The 18,148-nt window shown below is 39.2% G+C and overlaps 1 protein-coding gene across 1 annotated transcript in view; it reads right to left on the bottom strand.

Annotated features, from left to right (window-relative positions):
• SLC9A7 (solute carrier family 9 member A7) overlaps positions 1-18,148 on the bottom strand; it is a 156,708-nt gene that overhangs the window by 25,622 nt on the left and 112,938 nt on the right. The window contains exons 12-14 of the mRNA XM_045538534.1: positions 15,049-15,202; positions 7,572-7,631; positions 478-541 (exon numbers count right to left, since the gene is read on the bottom strand). Coding sequence (XP_045394490.1) covers positions 478-541; positions 7,572-7,631; positions 15,049-15,202 — 278 coding nt within the window. The remainder of the gene's footprint in view (positions 1-477; positions 542-7,571; positions 7,632-15,048; positions 15,203-18,148) is intronic.

Raw genomic sequence — 18,148 nt, 5'->3', positions numbered from 1 at the left:
TCCCAAATTTCTGACCTAGAGGATCCCAGGCCCTGGAGGAACGGGAGTGCCTGCAGTCACCAGCTTCTCTCCTCTCTTCCTCAGATTCCCTGGGCTGGAGAGTCAAATCATATCCCTCTCTTTCTCCTTCCCAGGCCCTACTGATAGACTCAGAACCAATATATCCATTCTTGGATGGGGGGAAGTCACTCTTTCTGGCCAGCCCATCCCCTACATAAGGTCGTTTAAGAACATAGACTCTGGAATCAAATCCTGCCTGCATCACTTCCTAATTCTCTAACCTCAAGTGATTCACTGAAACTCCCAAACTTCAGCTTCTAATCTGTAAAATGGGGAGAACAGTACACACCTCATAAAGTTGTTTTCAAGATCACAATGAGGGAATCAGGTAAAGTGGCTGGCCTGTGGCAAATGCTCGATACATTTTAGCTTTTTAAATCATGTCTTCCCCGAAAAGAAGCATCTCTTGTGACTTACCCCTTGTAAGACTTGAAAGCTGTCGTTGTTGGGTGGTGGGTCTTGATCTGGGTCAACACCAACTCTAAAAGTCACCGGGGAGAAAGACAAGGAGAAAAACAGAAAGTATTAGCTTGGCCCATGGCAGCCACGATGGCTGAAAGCAGCCCGAGGCTAACCATCTTCCCAAAGCAGGAGTGGTTGGTTAGCTAAAAGGAAAGGAAAGTGGTCATGCAGAAGTCATGAGAAAGAGGTCGTATACCACTTCCAGTCCCAGAGGGCTGGAAGGGCGACGAACCTGGTGCACTTATGCCCTAAGCAAGGCCTCTGGAACATGGCACATGCTGGCAACTGTCCATCTGCCCTCCTGCATCAGGTGGTCCAGTTATCAAAACATGGGTCCCACTGCATGGGACCCTTCCTCACTGCTGTTTCCCTCACTTCCACCCTAACCTACTTTCATCTCCCTAACATTTTGTAATAAAATTTTTTTTTTCATATACTCAAGGAAGTGTTCAATTTATAGTGAATCTCTATACACACCATCACTAGATTCTATCCATTAACATTTTACTGTATTTTCTTTATCACCTGTCTATCCATTTCTCCATCACCCATCTTATCTTTTAGATGCATTCAAATAAAGTTGCAGACATCAGTACACTTCCTCTAAATACTTCAGCTTGCATACTGACGAAGAGTCCTCTCCTTGACCAAACTTGAGTCGTGCTCCTCTGAATCCTCTTCCCAACTAGGCCCTAGCTTTTGGGCTTTCATGTCCATCTTTGCATTGCCCAATTTTAGCAAGAATCTTGCTAAGCTGGTTTGGCCATAACTGCCCCACCCCCAAATATCTGATCTCCCTCAATATCTGATCAGGTTCCTCATCCCCTATCATCCCCCACATGATGTCTGATCCCTCTTGGCCTGTTTTCAGCAAGAATCCTGTTAGGTCAGTTTAGCCAGAATCCCTCTTACCCCTGATGCTTCTTCTCAGTCATTTTCTATCCACTGACCCCTATCTGTCTCCCCTACTGCAAGACCCCATCACAGTGGTCCCTATACCAACCATGATGGTCCTGAATGATGTCTGCCTTATCGTTTTTAATAAGCATCAGAATAATGTTTTCTTTCACAATATCACTAACTAGAGTCCTAACCAGCTTTTAATCCTGGTGCCCTCACACTCTCTTGCATCAAAGATGACCTGAGAACTCACACATTTGAGGGTAACAAGTGAAGACAGAAAAAAAGCAAAATGGCAAAATTTACTTATAATAAATTCCATAAAAGCACTAGGGCAGTTGTCTTGGCTCAGTAACATACCAACTGGTGCTCTATGTATCTGTTCATTTTTCATCCCTGCACTTTCCTCATTCTGATGCAGAGAACTGTGACATGAATGATGTGGACAGCATGGGGCAATGCGGGTGAGAACAAAGATGCCAGGAAAATTCTACATCTCTCCTCTCATTCCCTCCAGTGTCACAAAGAATGGACAGGTCATAAAAGGTAAACTGAGAATAGACCTGTCAGCGGATCAGGTTTGATTTGAGCTTGAAGAGAGGTGCCGAGTGGGCTCTAACACAGGTGTTCTTTGCAGTCCAGTACCAGGGCATTGGCTCCAAAGAGCACACAGCCGATGGACACACAAAGCCCTGTGCACACGCACTTACTTTTCCTCTGCTCCCTCACTCCTTTTTCCCTATCTGTGATGCTCAAGCTCTTTCCTGACAAAAGAGACTAATGGAAAAGAGGGATAAAAGACAACACAGATGCGCCCACCGTCTAAAAGTCAACCTCCACCTATCTAATTCCAGGCTTGCTGCGCACTACCCCAAGGTGCGTGCCCCTGGAAAGGGGAGACAGAGTAGGAAAGGAACAGCTACCCCATATTGTGTTGAAGGCAAAGTTTAAACCACAAGATGAATTCATGCATTCTGCAAATATTTACTGAGTGCCTACTATGCTGGGCACTGTTCTGAGCACTTAGTTAAAACCTTTTGTGTGCCTGGCTCCAGATCTCCTCCCTGTGGGCCTGGGGTTTGATGGGATCTTTGTATTACATTAGATGGACTTTGCTATGTGTCTAGAGGCACTTCCAGGAAGGGATTTCTGTGGGCTGGAGGCTTATCCTCACAGCTGGACATTATCTGGAGACCTCTGAGCAACAAATCTCACAGAGATCCTAGGATATGAAAACCATCAACTTCAGGAACTCAAGAGATGCCCACAGAAGTCACCCCAGAGCCTCAGCGCATGTCATGTGTTTAATGAATAAAGTGGTAGAGAAGAGGTTGCATATGGAATTCCTAGCTGTTGATCTTCAGCCCTCATCTATTTTCAGAGTCTCTTAATGTATATTACATAGAGATAAATCCTCTATCTTGTGGTTTTGTCAGCATTTATAAGGTCACAGCAAAGAATCCAATATCAGGCCTTGTTCAATGGATTCTATAGCAGCACAAAGCTACTTCATGCCAGACTAATTCCCTTAAGATGAGTTCCTGGGTGCAGTCTCATGAGGGCAGAGTGCTGGTGACTGCAGCATCTCTCAGACAGGCTACCAGAATGCCAGGTGCCACGGCTGCCCTCTGCCTAACTCCAGAGAGGCTGTGGAGGGGCATGGATGCAGCATGGCCAAGAATGTGGCAGTTCCAATCTGTCACTAATGATCTCTCCTTTCTGCACTGTGAATTTGGAAAGCAGTATATTGGCTTTTGTGAGTGGCTTCCATGTCAGTAAAGATAAAACAAATTGACTTTATCAGCCCACATAAAATATGAAGCCTATGAATGGTTTAGATGTGCCCTGTACTATAATGAAGAAAATTAAGTCAAATACAGTAAAAGCTGCCAAATGAAATTTAGCCCCCTCTATTCTTTTAACTAATCTCTATTAGGAGAAAAAGATCTTCTTAACAAGAATTAAAATGGATTCTGTTTAACAAGAACTGCTTATAAAAACTAGGCTTTGACTATCTTCATTGAAGTCCTAGAAACATCAGTGGAACTCATCCATTCAATCCTGGTCCCATGTGGCCAGGCCAGAATTCAAAACAACAAAACCCAAAATGTTGGAATAACTTGACAAACTCATGAGATGAGGGCAATCCTAATCTCATCCCAAATGTGTGAAGTTTGCTACTTTGTTCTGGGGGAATTAAGAGCAATTCTAGATCTGTACAATGGAACTTTCTGCAATGATGGAAATGTTCTGTATCTGTGCTGTCCAATATGGTAACCACTAGCCACCCACATGTGGCTACCGAGCACTTGAAATGGGGCCAGTATGACTGAGGAACTGCATTTTACATTTTAGTTTTAATTAATTTAAAATTTAATTTTAATAGCACATATGGCTAGTGGCTAGCACACAGTGCAGATTCTAGAAAGCACTAATTCCAGTCATGTCTCTCTAGCATCACTTTTTTTCTCTACTAATAAAGTGACAACTGTTTGTTAACTTTTTTTCCTTCTCAATGGTAACACCCAAGATTCCTGCTGGGATCCTGCAGAGACACAACTCCAAGTCCCATAAATATTAAGTAAAACTGTGTTTGAACTGATTATTTAGACAAGGGAGATTCCTCAGTTCAGTATATAAAACAAATTTTAAAACCCTCTTAAAGCTCTTCTTTATAGATGAGTCATCTTATAAATGTGAAAGGAATGACAAAATTAGAAAATCTCCATTTTCCACCCCCAGTATAATAATTGTTTCAAGTTGGGATCATCAGTGGATGATTTTACCACTGGGTGAGAAGGATGTTGGGAATATGGCCATTCACATGATGTCAAAGGATCATCCTACAGGTAACTTTTTGATTACGAAAACAAGATCCTTTATAGTGGAGAAACCTGGGGTCACTTCCTTAACCAAGTGATCAAATGTAACATCACTAATAAAGGAGAAGCCTGACAACATATACCACCTGATGTGATGCCACAAGAAATGTCTAACATCACTTTTACAGCATTTTTGGCAAAAATGATTATCTGTTTCTAGTCATGAGGAAAAATCAGAAAAATCCAGATTGTGGGACGTTCTGCAAGACAACTATCTTGAATATTTAAAAAAACCTTAATGTCATAAGAGACCAAATAAGGGGGGAGGAAAAGACACTAAAAAGATATAACAACCAAAGTAAACTTTGATTGGATCCTGGATGCAGAGTGTGTCTGTGTGTGTGTGTGTGTGTGTGTGTGTGTGTGTGTGTGTGTGTGTGTAAAATTCATGCTATTTTTTTCAGGTATTGTGATCATGTAGGAGACTAGATTCCTAGGAGATGCATGCTGCAGTATTTAGGGGTGGAAAGTCATGATGTCTGCAATGCACTTTGAACTATTTTCAAATGGTTAAAATAGAGGGCAAAAATGATCCCCAAAATTGATAGAATGTTAACAATTGGTGAATCCAGATTAGTACTTGGGTATTCATTGTTCTATTCTTTCATTTTTTTGCATATTTAAAAATTTTCACAATTAAAAGAGAAGAATACTTAATTATACCCTTGGTAAAAATGTTTCAAAAACACAACAGTTTATTTTCCTATCTCTCTAATTTAGTCTAATCTACTAATATCGATAATTCAGGATCTCATATTATTTCAGGATCTGAAAACCACAAGTTGTAAAGATTCATGGACATAGGGTGTTATAAGAGGTAAATATAGGTAACAGGTAAATAGGTAGATACAGATTCTAGTAATTATGTGGTTTTATTCCAGATAAATCCTGGAATGCTTTGTTGAGATTCTCCTTCTCTTCCCAAAAGTGAAGGGCAAGGAGAAAAATGCTAGTTAACTGAGATATATATATATATATATAAAATATCAAACTCCAGTCAATGCAGCCATCTTCAGATCTGGCTGTATACATGCCCTGGAAATCTAGTTCTGAGGACAGTCCTAACCAATGCCCCTTTTCCTGGCTTTTTATCACCATTCTGCCATGGAAGTTCCAACCTTCACTGCAGCCACTTGCTATCAACCACCTATCTGAGATGCAGTTCAAACTCTCGACAGCACAGAGCCTAAAAGGACCTTCTGGGCTCTCCCACAGACAGAGGAAGGTGGGAAGGCCCCTTTGGGTCTCTTGGAGGGCCTTGCTACTGGTGTAAGTGCTGAATAAGAAATTTCCAAGAAAGGAAGCAAAGACCTAAGCTTGCTACTGCTTTTTAAATGCCAAACACCAAACAAACAAAACAGACCAGGGGCTGTGAGACACAAATGATGTTCTTCTGCAATTTCTTTCCCCATTCAAGGTTATTTACTTTAGAGCAATTTAATAATTACTTTTCTGGCAAGGTTGAGGGTGCCTTGGACCAATCCCCAAGGATGACAATGGACCCTGTGGCTCCCGACAAAGAGTCCCACCCTTGGGGCAGAGCCCAGAACCAAACTGGTCTCTGGGAACAAGAGGTAAAGCAATGGGCCAGGGTATTTTTTTGTGGGGCTGGGCAGCAAGAAAGACCAGGCACAGGATTTTAATTGCAAACTTAAAGCCTCAGAAGACTTGAGGGTCCCCCAAGTTTATGAAATTTCTGGTTTCAGGCAACTATTTACAATATATTTTTCTCTCCTGAACTGCTATAATGCTTTTGATCCAGAACACTAGAACTTTTTGTGCTGTTTTATTACATCATATTTTAACATTCCCCTGATATGTCAGAGTTGAGTTCATTAGAGCACATATGACAGTCTTTTCTTCCAGAATAAACTGAATTATCCTTATTTTCATTAGGAATGAGACAAATGTAGTAATCCCACACCAAATGAGAAAATAAAACAATCAAACTGATGTGCTCATTCTGAAATGAATAAACAATGGAAATTAATAATTTCCTTGCTCGTATAATAATTTGCCCATTCTGATCAACAGATAAATGCCATGAAATCTCAGAAATTTTAAGTGTTCTACTTTAATTGATAATTTTTTAAAAATCTGAATGTTTCAGGTTCTGAATAATTTGAGGAATGTGAGACATACACTTTCATATAAAACCCTCAACACCAGATCATAATCTGAATTCTCTCATGTCCCAAGTATAATAATTTATATTTGGCCTGAAGGACATTCCTTCTTAAAGGTGGGATGCTTCAAAGGAAAGAGTTTCGTCAGTGTACAACTTAACTAGTACCTAAAATCAGTCTCCAAAAATGAAAGTGTGTGTGTGTGTGTGTGTTTTAAACAGTAGAAAAAAGTGTGATCCTAGTGAGCTTAAACACTTAAATTAATTTCATACGTGTACATCTGAGGCCTAGTGATACCCCCAGACCCATGTCCCATGGGTACCCCTGACAGGTACCACTGCTTTCACCACTGCCCACAGGGAGTGAAATATCTTCACAGTGTAAGAACAGAGTTGAAGCCTGTTTTGCATTTGATTTATCTACCAGCACCAAGAATCAGATCAGGAGGAAAGCATGCCAATTAGAGATACAAAAAGGAAAAGAAAGAAGAAACTTTAAAGTTTTTACTCTGTTTGAATTGACATCACCACCCTTAGGCATAATTATATCATGAACTCGGATGAACACCAAGAAACAAATTGCATTAGATGAATCTTTACCCTTTGGGGTTAAAAAAAAATGTTCTTCATATCTTCTGATTCACCATGATAAGGTACACAAATACACAGTTTAAAAAAAAACTACAAAAGCACTGGCATTTAATTAAGATGGTGTAAGTCATACCCCAGTCATGGCTGAAATATGAAAATCAAGTTTTCTTTATGAGTTAAAGCTTTATTTACTAGATCATAAGCAGGGTGTTATGGAAAAAGTATTTGTGGCTCTGAAAAAGAGATGCTCTTAACATTAAGCTCAGTTGTACAAAATGGAGACACTTGCCACCTCAGGCTTTGGTGTTGGCAACACATTGTCCAAAATGTGGGGAAAGCAGACAGACTCCCAGGAACATCAATCAACCCAGAGAAAGGGTAGAAAGAATGATTAGAATCGACTTAACCTCTTGCCCCTTTACTAAAAGGGTGGAGGTTGGCGCACATAGGAAGGAAGAAAGAGAAAAACAGCATAAAGAGAAATGTCTCAGGTTAGAAAGAGAGAAAAGCCAGGCCCAGTTAATTTTTTTCTGAAGATGCCGTTGTGTCACCTGAAGTACTGCCAGCGGCGTTCATTCTGATCCTCTTCAGAGGGCTCCTCGACACCAACTCTGGGCAGCAGAAGAAGGGAATGTGAGTGTGACGGGGACAACGAGGGAACCAGGAGCTCTGGGCATATGACCTGGACCACATCCATGAAAGAACAGGCCGTCTCATTTTCAATATAAATCCCTACCCTTTCTTAAACTGGCCCCATCCTCTAAAACCCTGAGAGGCAGAGGCTGCTAAATTTAAATTTAAAGCAATAATGTTAGCAGACAGGTCAATGAGGAGCGATTAGGAATGAAGCTAAGCCTCTCAAAATACAGTGTAATGAAATCAGAGGAATAAATGCACCTCATGGAAAATGAATTTATACAATTTTTCAGGAGTTCATCTGTATCAGAAAGCAAGATACATCCATATAAAAAATGGAAAACAAAGTTAATTGTTACTAAACACATATTTGAAGTGTTTACACATAGTTTTACACATATTTGACAGAAAGAGCAAAAAGCCCTGTATTATTGAAAAACAGCAACAATACTTAAGATAAAGATGGCCTTTTCTTCAAGAGAAGCAAACCACATTGTCCACAGGATCGACCTGAAGGTTAGAAACACAACCTCTGCTATTCTCTTTACCTTGTGGCCTTTGAGTTGACATGGTCCCCTTTCACCTTCCTTAATAATTTCTGGGTTATTCAGAGCGCATTTGAACTTTATCATCATGTTAGAGCAGGGTTTCGTAAACTTGGCACTACTGACATTTTGAACCAGATAATTCTCTGTTGTGAGAGGCCATCCTGCGCACTGTGGCATGTTCAGCAGCAACTCTGGCTTCCACCCACAAGACACCAGTAGCAATACCCCCACCAGGGCGATGGCCACTAAAAATGTCTCCAGATACTGCCAAATGTTCCCAGGGGGGCACAATTTCCCTCAGTTGAGAACCATTCCACTAAATTATATATTCTCAATGCAGGTGATATTGCCCCCATGGGTATGGAAATTGGTTCTTGTAGAACATGAAAAAATCTGACCTATTACAATGGTTTGTAGCCCTCCAATGATCATAGTACATGAATAGATATACAGGAGATTGGTGGTAGTAAAATTCCACTGGGAGGAGGTAATTGGGAAAAAATTTTTTTAAAGTCTCCTTAGGGGAGCAATAATGAAAAAAAGGTTGAGAAACACTGTGCTAGACAATGCCCAAATTCTCATGCTACTAAGAGCCCCTGAAGTATGCAAGTAAGAACATGACGCTTCTTAAGGTGGTATTTTTAACTAGTTACATGTTCAGAATGTGACTTAAACCATTCTCTCTATATTATTACAGCACTGAAAAATTATAACAAATACCAGAAAAACAAGCTGGATTCTTTTAATGTAAGATTCATTGTCTCTTCAATAATAGTAATAATAATAGTAACAGTCGTAATGCTATGGTTAGTAATAATAAAACAGCTAGAACATACTAAGTGATTACCATGTGCCAGATGGTACATTTAATAAGAGACTTCTTCATCACATTTTTTTATTATCACATTTTATCCTCACACTATGATCATCTCCATTTAATCAGTCAGGAAACCAAGGGTTAGAGGAGAAATAAGTTGCTCAAGGTCACAAAGGTAGAAATAGTGGAGCCAAGATTCCAACTCAGGCTGTTAGAGCCTAGAGCCCCAGCTCCTCACCTTACAGGATACTGCCTTTGATTACAAGGTGGCATCTTTAAACTCTTTTAAAATAGCCAGTTACAAATGCTATTACATAAAGAGCTCAGGGCTTTTCCCTGACTTTACTCCTTACATTATCTTGCAAAGAGCTTTATTGTAAATTCTCAGTCTAACAGGATTATACTAAGTAGAGCATTCTTACGTGTCCTTGAATGATTACGTTACTACACTCTGAAGGGTCAAGGTTACTGGTTTGTTAGGCCACCTGGGTATGTGCCATTCCACTGTGCCCCACCCCGCCATCACCACCTCTTCATGTGTGTGTCACTTGAAGCTGGGGGCTCCAAGAGGACAGCCACCATGCTGCCATAATGTGCTCAGGACACATAAGAGGCTCACCGTCAAAATAATCCCATGATCATTTTTTAAGTTGCCAAAATTATGTCATTTGTGAATAACAACACTTACTTAAGAGACTAAGAAAAATCTTATGTAGTTTGTGCACTAACAGAAAGCAATTTGCACGTTTTGCCATTATGTTTTAAAATACCAGTCACAAAACACCAATTTAAAAAGGTAAATTGGACCTATGGAGAACAGTGACCTGGCTTTGGATTTGTAGTTATATTTATTTTTATTTTATACACAGACTTGACATTAGCCATTGTTAAGAATCATAGCTAACTCTTAATTATTTGTAGTGAACTCTAAGACCCACCCAGGGCTTCTGACTTCTGAGCAGCTACTTAATAGCTTATTAGGGCCTCTATCAGCAACCTGGAAAAGTAAGGAACAAGTAGGTACTAATCCTACTGAGATCACAGGGGCCAAAACACCACACTGAACTTCAGGGGGTTTCTGAATCAATTTAGAATAAGAACTTGGGTTACAGAAATGATTCATGGCCATTAAGTAACACCACAAGCCACAAGCTAGAAAAACCAATCAGTCTCATTACCTTATTTTAGAGGGAATTTCTTTTGATGTAATCTCTGTAAATGTCAGTTTGTATACTTAAATAATCATTATTTATATACATCTGGAAATACGAACTGACACCATATGTATTTTTCAACAATGGCATACTTTGCTTCATTATGCTGTCTGGGTAGAGTTGGACAGAAGGAAGGAAACAATAAAGATAGGAACAAAAATCAATTAAAGTGAAATTAGAAAATCAATGAAATAAGCAGCTGATTATTTGAAAAGGTCAATAAAATTGACAAAAGTATAGCAAGACTGATCACAAAAACAGAAGATATATATTATCAGGAATAAAATATCAAAAAATATCAGGAATAAAATAGGGGATATCAATATAGACCCCTTGAACATTAAAGGATAATAAGGGAATGCTATGAATAACATAAACTTGACAACTTAGATGAAACTGACCAATTTCACAAACTGCCACAACTTAATATGAAATAGACAATCTGAATAGCCCTATAACTGTTAAAACAATTGGCTGCATAAATTGAGAACTCCTGAAAAAGAAGTCTCTAGGCCCAGAAGGTTTCACTGGAGGATTCTACCAAACGCTTAAAGAAAAGAATTAACACCAATTCTATACTATCTCATCAAGAAAACAGAAGAGTAGGGAACACATCCCAACTCATTTTGTAAGGCCAGATTACCCTGATACCAAAAACAAAGGCAGTACCGAAAAAGAACTACAGATCAATATTCCTCATGAACATGGACATAAAAATCCTTAACAAAATATTTCCTCATAGAATTCAGCAATATTTAAAAGAATAATACACCACAACCAAGTGGGGTTTATTTCAAAGAAGTCTGGTTTGATATTTGAAAATTAATCAACGTAATCTACCATATTAATAGGCTAACCAAGAAAAATCATACGATCACATCAATTGATGCAGAAAAAGTATTTGATAAAATTCAAGACTTGTTCACGACAAAACCCCAGAAAATTAGCAATAGATAGAAATTTCTTCAACTTGATGATGAACATCTACAAAACATCTACAGCTAATATTACACTTAATAGTGAAAGACTGAATGCTTTCCTCTTAAAATCGAGAACAAGGCAAGGATGTTGATACACACCACTCTTATTCAATATAGTACTGAAAGTCCTAGCCAGAGCAATAAGGCAAGAAAAGGAAACAAAATGCATACTGGTTGGAAAGGAAGAAATAAAACCGTCTCTATTTGCAAATGACATGATGATCTATGTAGAATATCCCAAAGAAGCTACCAAAAAAAAAAAAAAAAAAGAACCACCAAAAACCCCTCCTACAACCAATAAGTGAGTTAAGCAAGATGACAGGACACAAGATCTAAAAAAACATGTATAGGCCTTGTATGCTGAAAACTACAAAACACTGATGAAAGAAATCAAGGAGGGTCTAAATAAATGGAGATACATGCCATGTTCATGGATTGGAAGACTCAACATAATAACGATGTCAGTCTTCCCAAAAATTGGTATATAGGTTTAATGCAATTCCTATGAAAGTGTCAGCATGATTTTTTATATAGATAACCTTATTCTAAAATGTATATTGAAAAGAACTAAAATAGCTACAACAATTTAAAAAAGAAGACTAAAATGGAAGGAATCATTCTACTTGATGTCAAGATTTACTGTATAAGTGTAGTTATCAAGACACTATGGTATTAGTGGAGGGATAGTCACATAAATCAATGGAGCAGTACAGAAACAGACACCCATGCATACAGACAACTGGATTTTTGACAAAAGAGAAAAAGTATTTGAATTGAGTAAGGATAGTCTTTTTAACATATCGAGCTGGAACAACTAGATAACCATAGGTAAATAAAATAAAATCTTAACCTAAATCTCACACTTACATGAAAATTAACTTAAAATGGATCATAAATTTAAATGTAAAGTGTAAAACTAAAAAACTTTTAGAAGATAACACAGAAGAAAATCTTCAGGACCCAGGGCTTGGTGAAGAGTCCTTAGATATGACACCAAATGCATGATCCATAAAAGGAAAAAACAAAAACAAATTGTACTTCATCAAAATTAAAACTCCTCTGTGAAAGACTCTATTAAAAGGATTAAAAGATAAGCTACAGAGTGGGAGAAAATATTTTCAAACCATCTATCTGACAAAAGACTAGTATCTAAAGAACTCTCAAAACTCAATTTAAAAAAACAAATAATCCAATTAGAAAATGGACAAAAGACTTCAACATATATTTCATCAAAGATATATGAATGGCAAATAAATGCATGAAGTGATGTTCATCATCATTAGCCATGAGAGAAATGCAAATCAAGACCACAATGAGATATCACACCTATTAGAACAGCTGAAATTTAAAAATGTGACAATACCAAATGCTGGTGAGAACGCAAAGAAACTAGATTTCTCATACACTGCTGGTGGAAATGTAAAATGGTACAGATACTCTAAAAAACTGTGTCAGTTTCTTATAAAACTAAACATATACTTACTGTCCAACCCAGAAGATACACTCCTAGGCATTTACCTCAGACACATGAAAACTTATATCCATAAAAAGACCTATACATGAATATTTATGGAAGCTTTATTTACAATAGCCCCAAACTGGAAACTACCCAAATGTTCTTCAAGGGGTGAATGGTTAAACAAACTCTGGTACATCCCTACTGCAGACTACTACTACGCAGCAATAAAATGGAACAAACTAATGATCCATGCAATATTCTAAATGTGTCTCCAGGGCATTACGCTGAGTGGGAGAAAAAAGCCAATCTTAAAAGATTATAAACTGTAGGATTCCATTTATATAATATTCTTGAAATGACATTGTCATTTCATTCATCTTTGCATTTGGTGACTCATGCTCTCAGCTCTGGGTAGGATTGTTTTAATGACTCACTTTTTGAAATGGGTTACAAGTACAAAAGTCAACTCTCTACTCAATGGAAAACCATTTGGTCCTGTACATGTTGGGTGGGGCACAAAAGGACTTATAAAATACCATGAAAAACAAACATGATTTAATCAGGCTCTGAGCATCCAGGACACATACTGGGTGACCAGACAAACAGGAGCAGGAAATGATCTCAGAAGTCACTGAATGCAAGGATTCTCAACTGTGTGCAGGGTAAACCTCCTTTCTTACCCTCATTCTGCTACAACGACGAAAGATGGTACCATCTTACCTCTTAAGTTTAAAGCCAAGAGACCATAAATCTTCTTTTTCAGGTTTATATTTCCAAGGATGGATTAGTTTCCTTAATTCAATCCTTGAGATTCATGCCAGGCAGTTGAAATTCTAACCATTCTAATATATAGGCTTTACTACAGCATAAAGGCTTTACTACAGCAACCCTTTTTATAGGCAGTACAGCACAGTGGTTAAGAGTGTGAACTCTGTGGCATGACTGTCTTGGTTCAAATCCTAGCTCATCCACTTAAAGCTTTGTGACCTTGGATAAGTTATTGCCCCATGTCTTAGTTTCCCCAGCTCTAAAATAGAGATAATAGTAGTATCTCCCTTATAGGAATGTTATGAGAATTATCTTAATATATACATGGCATCTTGAACAATACCTGAAACGCAAGTATTAATTATTACTATGACTGTCACTGATAAGCCCCACGTAGGTTCTGCAGACTCACTTGGATCTCAGACTGAGACATGCTAGCCCAGAAATAGCACAGCTGGCAGTGGTCAGCCCAGGAATTCCTGCCTACCCTCAATACAAAATCCCCAGATGGAAGAGACAATTCTCTCAAATTCTAGCCGCCCCCCCCAACTCCAAGGATGACTGGAAGATCCTTGCTCATTTTCTCTCCTCCAAGTTGTGTACACTCTGCAGCTATCTCGTGCATTCTACATTCTAGAGACGGGAATACAAAGTAAAAGCCAGTAGAGAAAGAAAAACACATTGCCACCTTGTGGCTTTTCGGAGAATTATTCTTCACATCTTTGCACCATCCAAGTGTCTTGTTCCGGAATAGGGTCACCCTCTGCAGACCCAAAACTGTGGCAGGGGGCCAAAGCACCTCCACTGATGCACAGCACAACATTTAGAGCTGAACGGCCCTTGAGATAATCTGGTAGAACATCTTCATTTAACGCTGGGGAAAACTGAAGCCCAAAGACATGAGGGGCTTGTCTTAAATCCAAGCCAGAGTTTGGCTGTGGGTCTCTTGAACCCTGATCCAAAGACCTCTTTACCATAAGGTGCTGGAGCTCACAAAGAGTTTGGAATTCAAATACTCTTAAAAAAATCAAACTCAGATCAGTGCCCCTCTGTCCTGACACAGCTGCAAAACCACAGGCAGGGGATGTCCATGAGACTGCAACAGATGAGGGTTACACAGGAAATGTCACCTCTTTTGTGCATCCAAGCAAAAAGAGACACAGCATGCAGCTGCATGCTAAAACAAAACTCTAATTGCCTCTTTTTATCTCTGGCTGATGTGCTTATTCTTCAGGCTCTGGCTTTCATCTCAAAGGAATATGAAATACTGGATGCTGCCAGAGACTAAAGGTCTATTCTCTCTCCTGCAGCTTTAAGACTTTCTGAATTCTTGCCCTACTGTCACTGCTGTAACAGATCCAGACGTGTCTAATTCCTTGTATATTTGTACCCACAAAAATTTTAATGTCATTTTTTTGTCCTAGAAAATCCAATACTCCAAACTTTTACTTATTGGTTTTTTTTTTTTTTTAAAAATTAACCCCACCCCCTCAAAATCTGTCATGAACTAAGCTGCAGCACATCCTGCATGGGCATATTGAACATTCTCAGTAACAGTTACAACTGACATATCTAGATACAACACTGGCCTTGGCTCTAAACCGACCTTATATTAAGCCATGACAACATGGGCGTCGTGCCTCCTCCAATGACCCAGACAGTGAAGAAGACGATGAGGAGCGTGGTGGTGAACATCATCTGGCGAGCATAGGTTGCCGTGTCGCGGATGGCCAAAGCAAACGCCATTGCTCCTCTGAGGCCTGCAGGGACCAAAGAGGAAGATCTCTTGGTTATAAGGATAAATGACAATGTCTCCTCAAAAATCCACTGCTGCCACTTGGGGCTAATAAACACTTATCAATTCATGCTTCAGGAACCAAGTTATTTTACTCAGAAAGAAGAACCTTAAAAGTATATGATTTTCTTCTATTTGAGACGGTCTTTTGCAAAATTCCCAAATACAATGAGAAGAACGTTGCACTGCTTTGTAAAATACATTTTATAATAACTCTCTTTTATTACTTAAATGATTCTCTTGTTAGTATTAATAACATGAAGTAAAAAGAAATATAAATAGGTAATAATATAAGCTAAGTCTGTGATCCAAACACTACCCAAGGATCATACTGTCAACACAAACTTAAAAAACAGGCTAGGTATGAATATGTCAAATTTGTGGGAAATAGCTCAGCACTTCCATAGCAAAGGGGGAAGCCACACAGAAAAGTGAAGACACAATGTGAACCACATTTGGGGTTGGCAACTCTTTCTGTAAAGGGCTAGATATTAAATATTTTAGGATTCGTGGGCCAAGAGGAAAAAATCAAGGCTATTGCATGGATACTTATATAAAAAAGAGAATAAATTTGTATAAATTTTCATTGATAAAAATCAAGAATATAACAATAATAATAACAGTATACTTGGTTGTCCTACAGGTCTACCAATGAAAAGAGGGGAATTATTTTTGGAGGGGATACCTTGCTTAATTGGGTTTCAAAGTTAGTGTTCCCTATCACTGAATAGATTGCAAATATTCATCTGTAAAAGGCATTCTTAGCTCACTGGGTATATAAAGACAGGTAGTGGTCGGATTTGGCCCAGGGGCTGTAGTTTGCTGATCCCTGATCTACATTAATGGGTTTTGAGGTTAACACCAACACTTTAATGTTTTATAGTCTATCTTTCTAAGCTCTTTTTTTCCTTCCCCGTACCATGCTCATAACTGGTTTTACAGTAAAGACTGAATCTACAGTCTTTAGTATTATACATATCTAGTATAAATTTTTATTGACCATGTGCAAGACTGTGTCCATATTATGTGAGAAAATGAGAAGTCAGACCTATATCTATTTGTACATTCTCCCACCTTTCCCAATTATTTCACAATTATTAATATATGTAATCTGAGAGCTTCACTACAATTCATGAAAGAATAATGATTCAAAAAAGTTACATAAAAAAGAGCACAGTTAATGTTTTCTGTTAATCTGCCCTAGTGAAATATTTATTATACATACCTAGGGCACCCTACAGCCAACTAGCTATGTCATCAGTCAATATTTAAGCCTCTAAAGGGATGTTGTCTCAAAGAAGAAAATTGGGGATCCGAGAGATATAATGTATGACACATTTTTCTTTATTTTATTAGGTAAACATGGTAAGCAATATAAAAGTGAAACTGCAGGTATTAATATTTCATAGCCTTGAAGAATGAGTTCCCTTTGATAGCCAGATTTCTCTGAACATAAAATAGTTGTTACTGGAGATATTATTAGACAGCACTGGGTACTCAGCCTTTTAGTATGGAAACTGATTTTAAGTTGGCCTAGATGACAGTTAGCTCCAACTTCATCTTTCTCTTGCCCACCAGTATTTTCCTAATATGGATGTAGGAGCTTATCATTGCCTTCCTCGTCAAGCTCTAAATGTGTCCTTGCTACTCTTGAGTAAAGCCCAAATTCTTTGGCACAGCACTGGAGCCTCTCTGTGGTCTCCATTCTACAGTGGTGGTTCTCAAAGTGTGGTCCTCAAACCACCACCAGCAGCAGCAGCAGCAGCAGCAGCAACAGCAGCAGCAGCAGCAGCAACTGAGAATGTATTAGAAATGCAAATTCCTGGGGCCTACCCCATATCCCCAGAATCAGATTAGTGGGGCCCAGCAATCTGTGGTTTAACAAGCCCAGCAGGCAATTCTGGTACAACCTAAAGGGTGAAAATCATGACTTTAGATGTCATTTTCCCTTCCAGCCTCACCTTCTTTCTGTATTACTCCACATGCCTGACATTTAAATCAGACAGTTGCCCTTCCAGGAACAAGCCACGCATGGCAATGCTTTTCTGCCTTTCCAACCTGCTGCCTCCTGAAATTCCATGTCTTTCAAGCCCAGTTCGAAAGACTATCCCCTTTGTGAAGATGGTCCCGAGCCAGCCTCTTCTTGTCCACATTTCCTTCATACCTCTTTTTTGCAATTGGCCATCCCTTCCTGGGAGAAAATGAGCTCTTTGTGCACCTACCTCCTCCCAGCGGACTGTGAACTCCGTGAAGGAGGCTGGTCTTCGTACCCTCCACAACCTAGAACTGTGGCTTATAAAAAGAGGATGCTGAATACATGCTTGCCAGAGTGAGAGGAAATCATTTTGGCAGGCTGCACCCTTATGTGAGTTCAGATGCAAGCTGGCATGAGACAAAGTGACTGCCTTACCGAGCAGTGCCTGTTGGTTTGATTTCAATATGACTCTATGAGGCTTCCAAGAACTACTGAGTGGCAGTAAAAGTGGCTGGTACTCCTTCTGCTCTTTTCTCCAGCCCTTCCCTCTCCCCCACTCAAGACAGAAGTGTCTTTAAGGATCACAGTGCTGCCGCAAACATCTCCTCCCTCAGATCTGCAGAGATGCTCTAACTTGGGTCTCCTTTGTATAAAGGCTGATGCTTATCACACTCACTACATCATCCACTCATGCCAAGTGCTCTCTCCTTTCTTTACCTCCACATCTTTTGTTATTGTCCTTTGTCCCTTCAGTGGCTTCTCCAGACTTTTCAGCTTTCCAGTGAGAAGTGAGTCGCAGACCGTGTAAATCAAGTGGGACTAACACAGCTGTTAAATCCCAGCTTTGGGTTCCTCTTGCTTAGGTGAGTGTATTTTATTTCTTTTTCTGCACAGAAAGTCAGAGCTGGGGGACCTCAACTAATTAGTTCAATTTCA

The sequence above is a fragment of the Lemur catta genome, chromosome X (genome assembly GCF_020740605.2).
Source record: "Lemur catta isolate mLemCat1 chromosome X, mLemCat1.pri, whole genome shotgun sequence".
In the NCBI taxonomy this organism is placed as follows: Eukaryota; Metazoa; Chordata; class Mammalia; order Primates; family Lemuridae; genus Lemur; species Lemur catta.
This window is presented reverse-complemented; position numbering and strand designations above follow the sequence as displayed.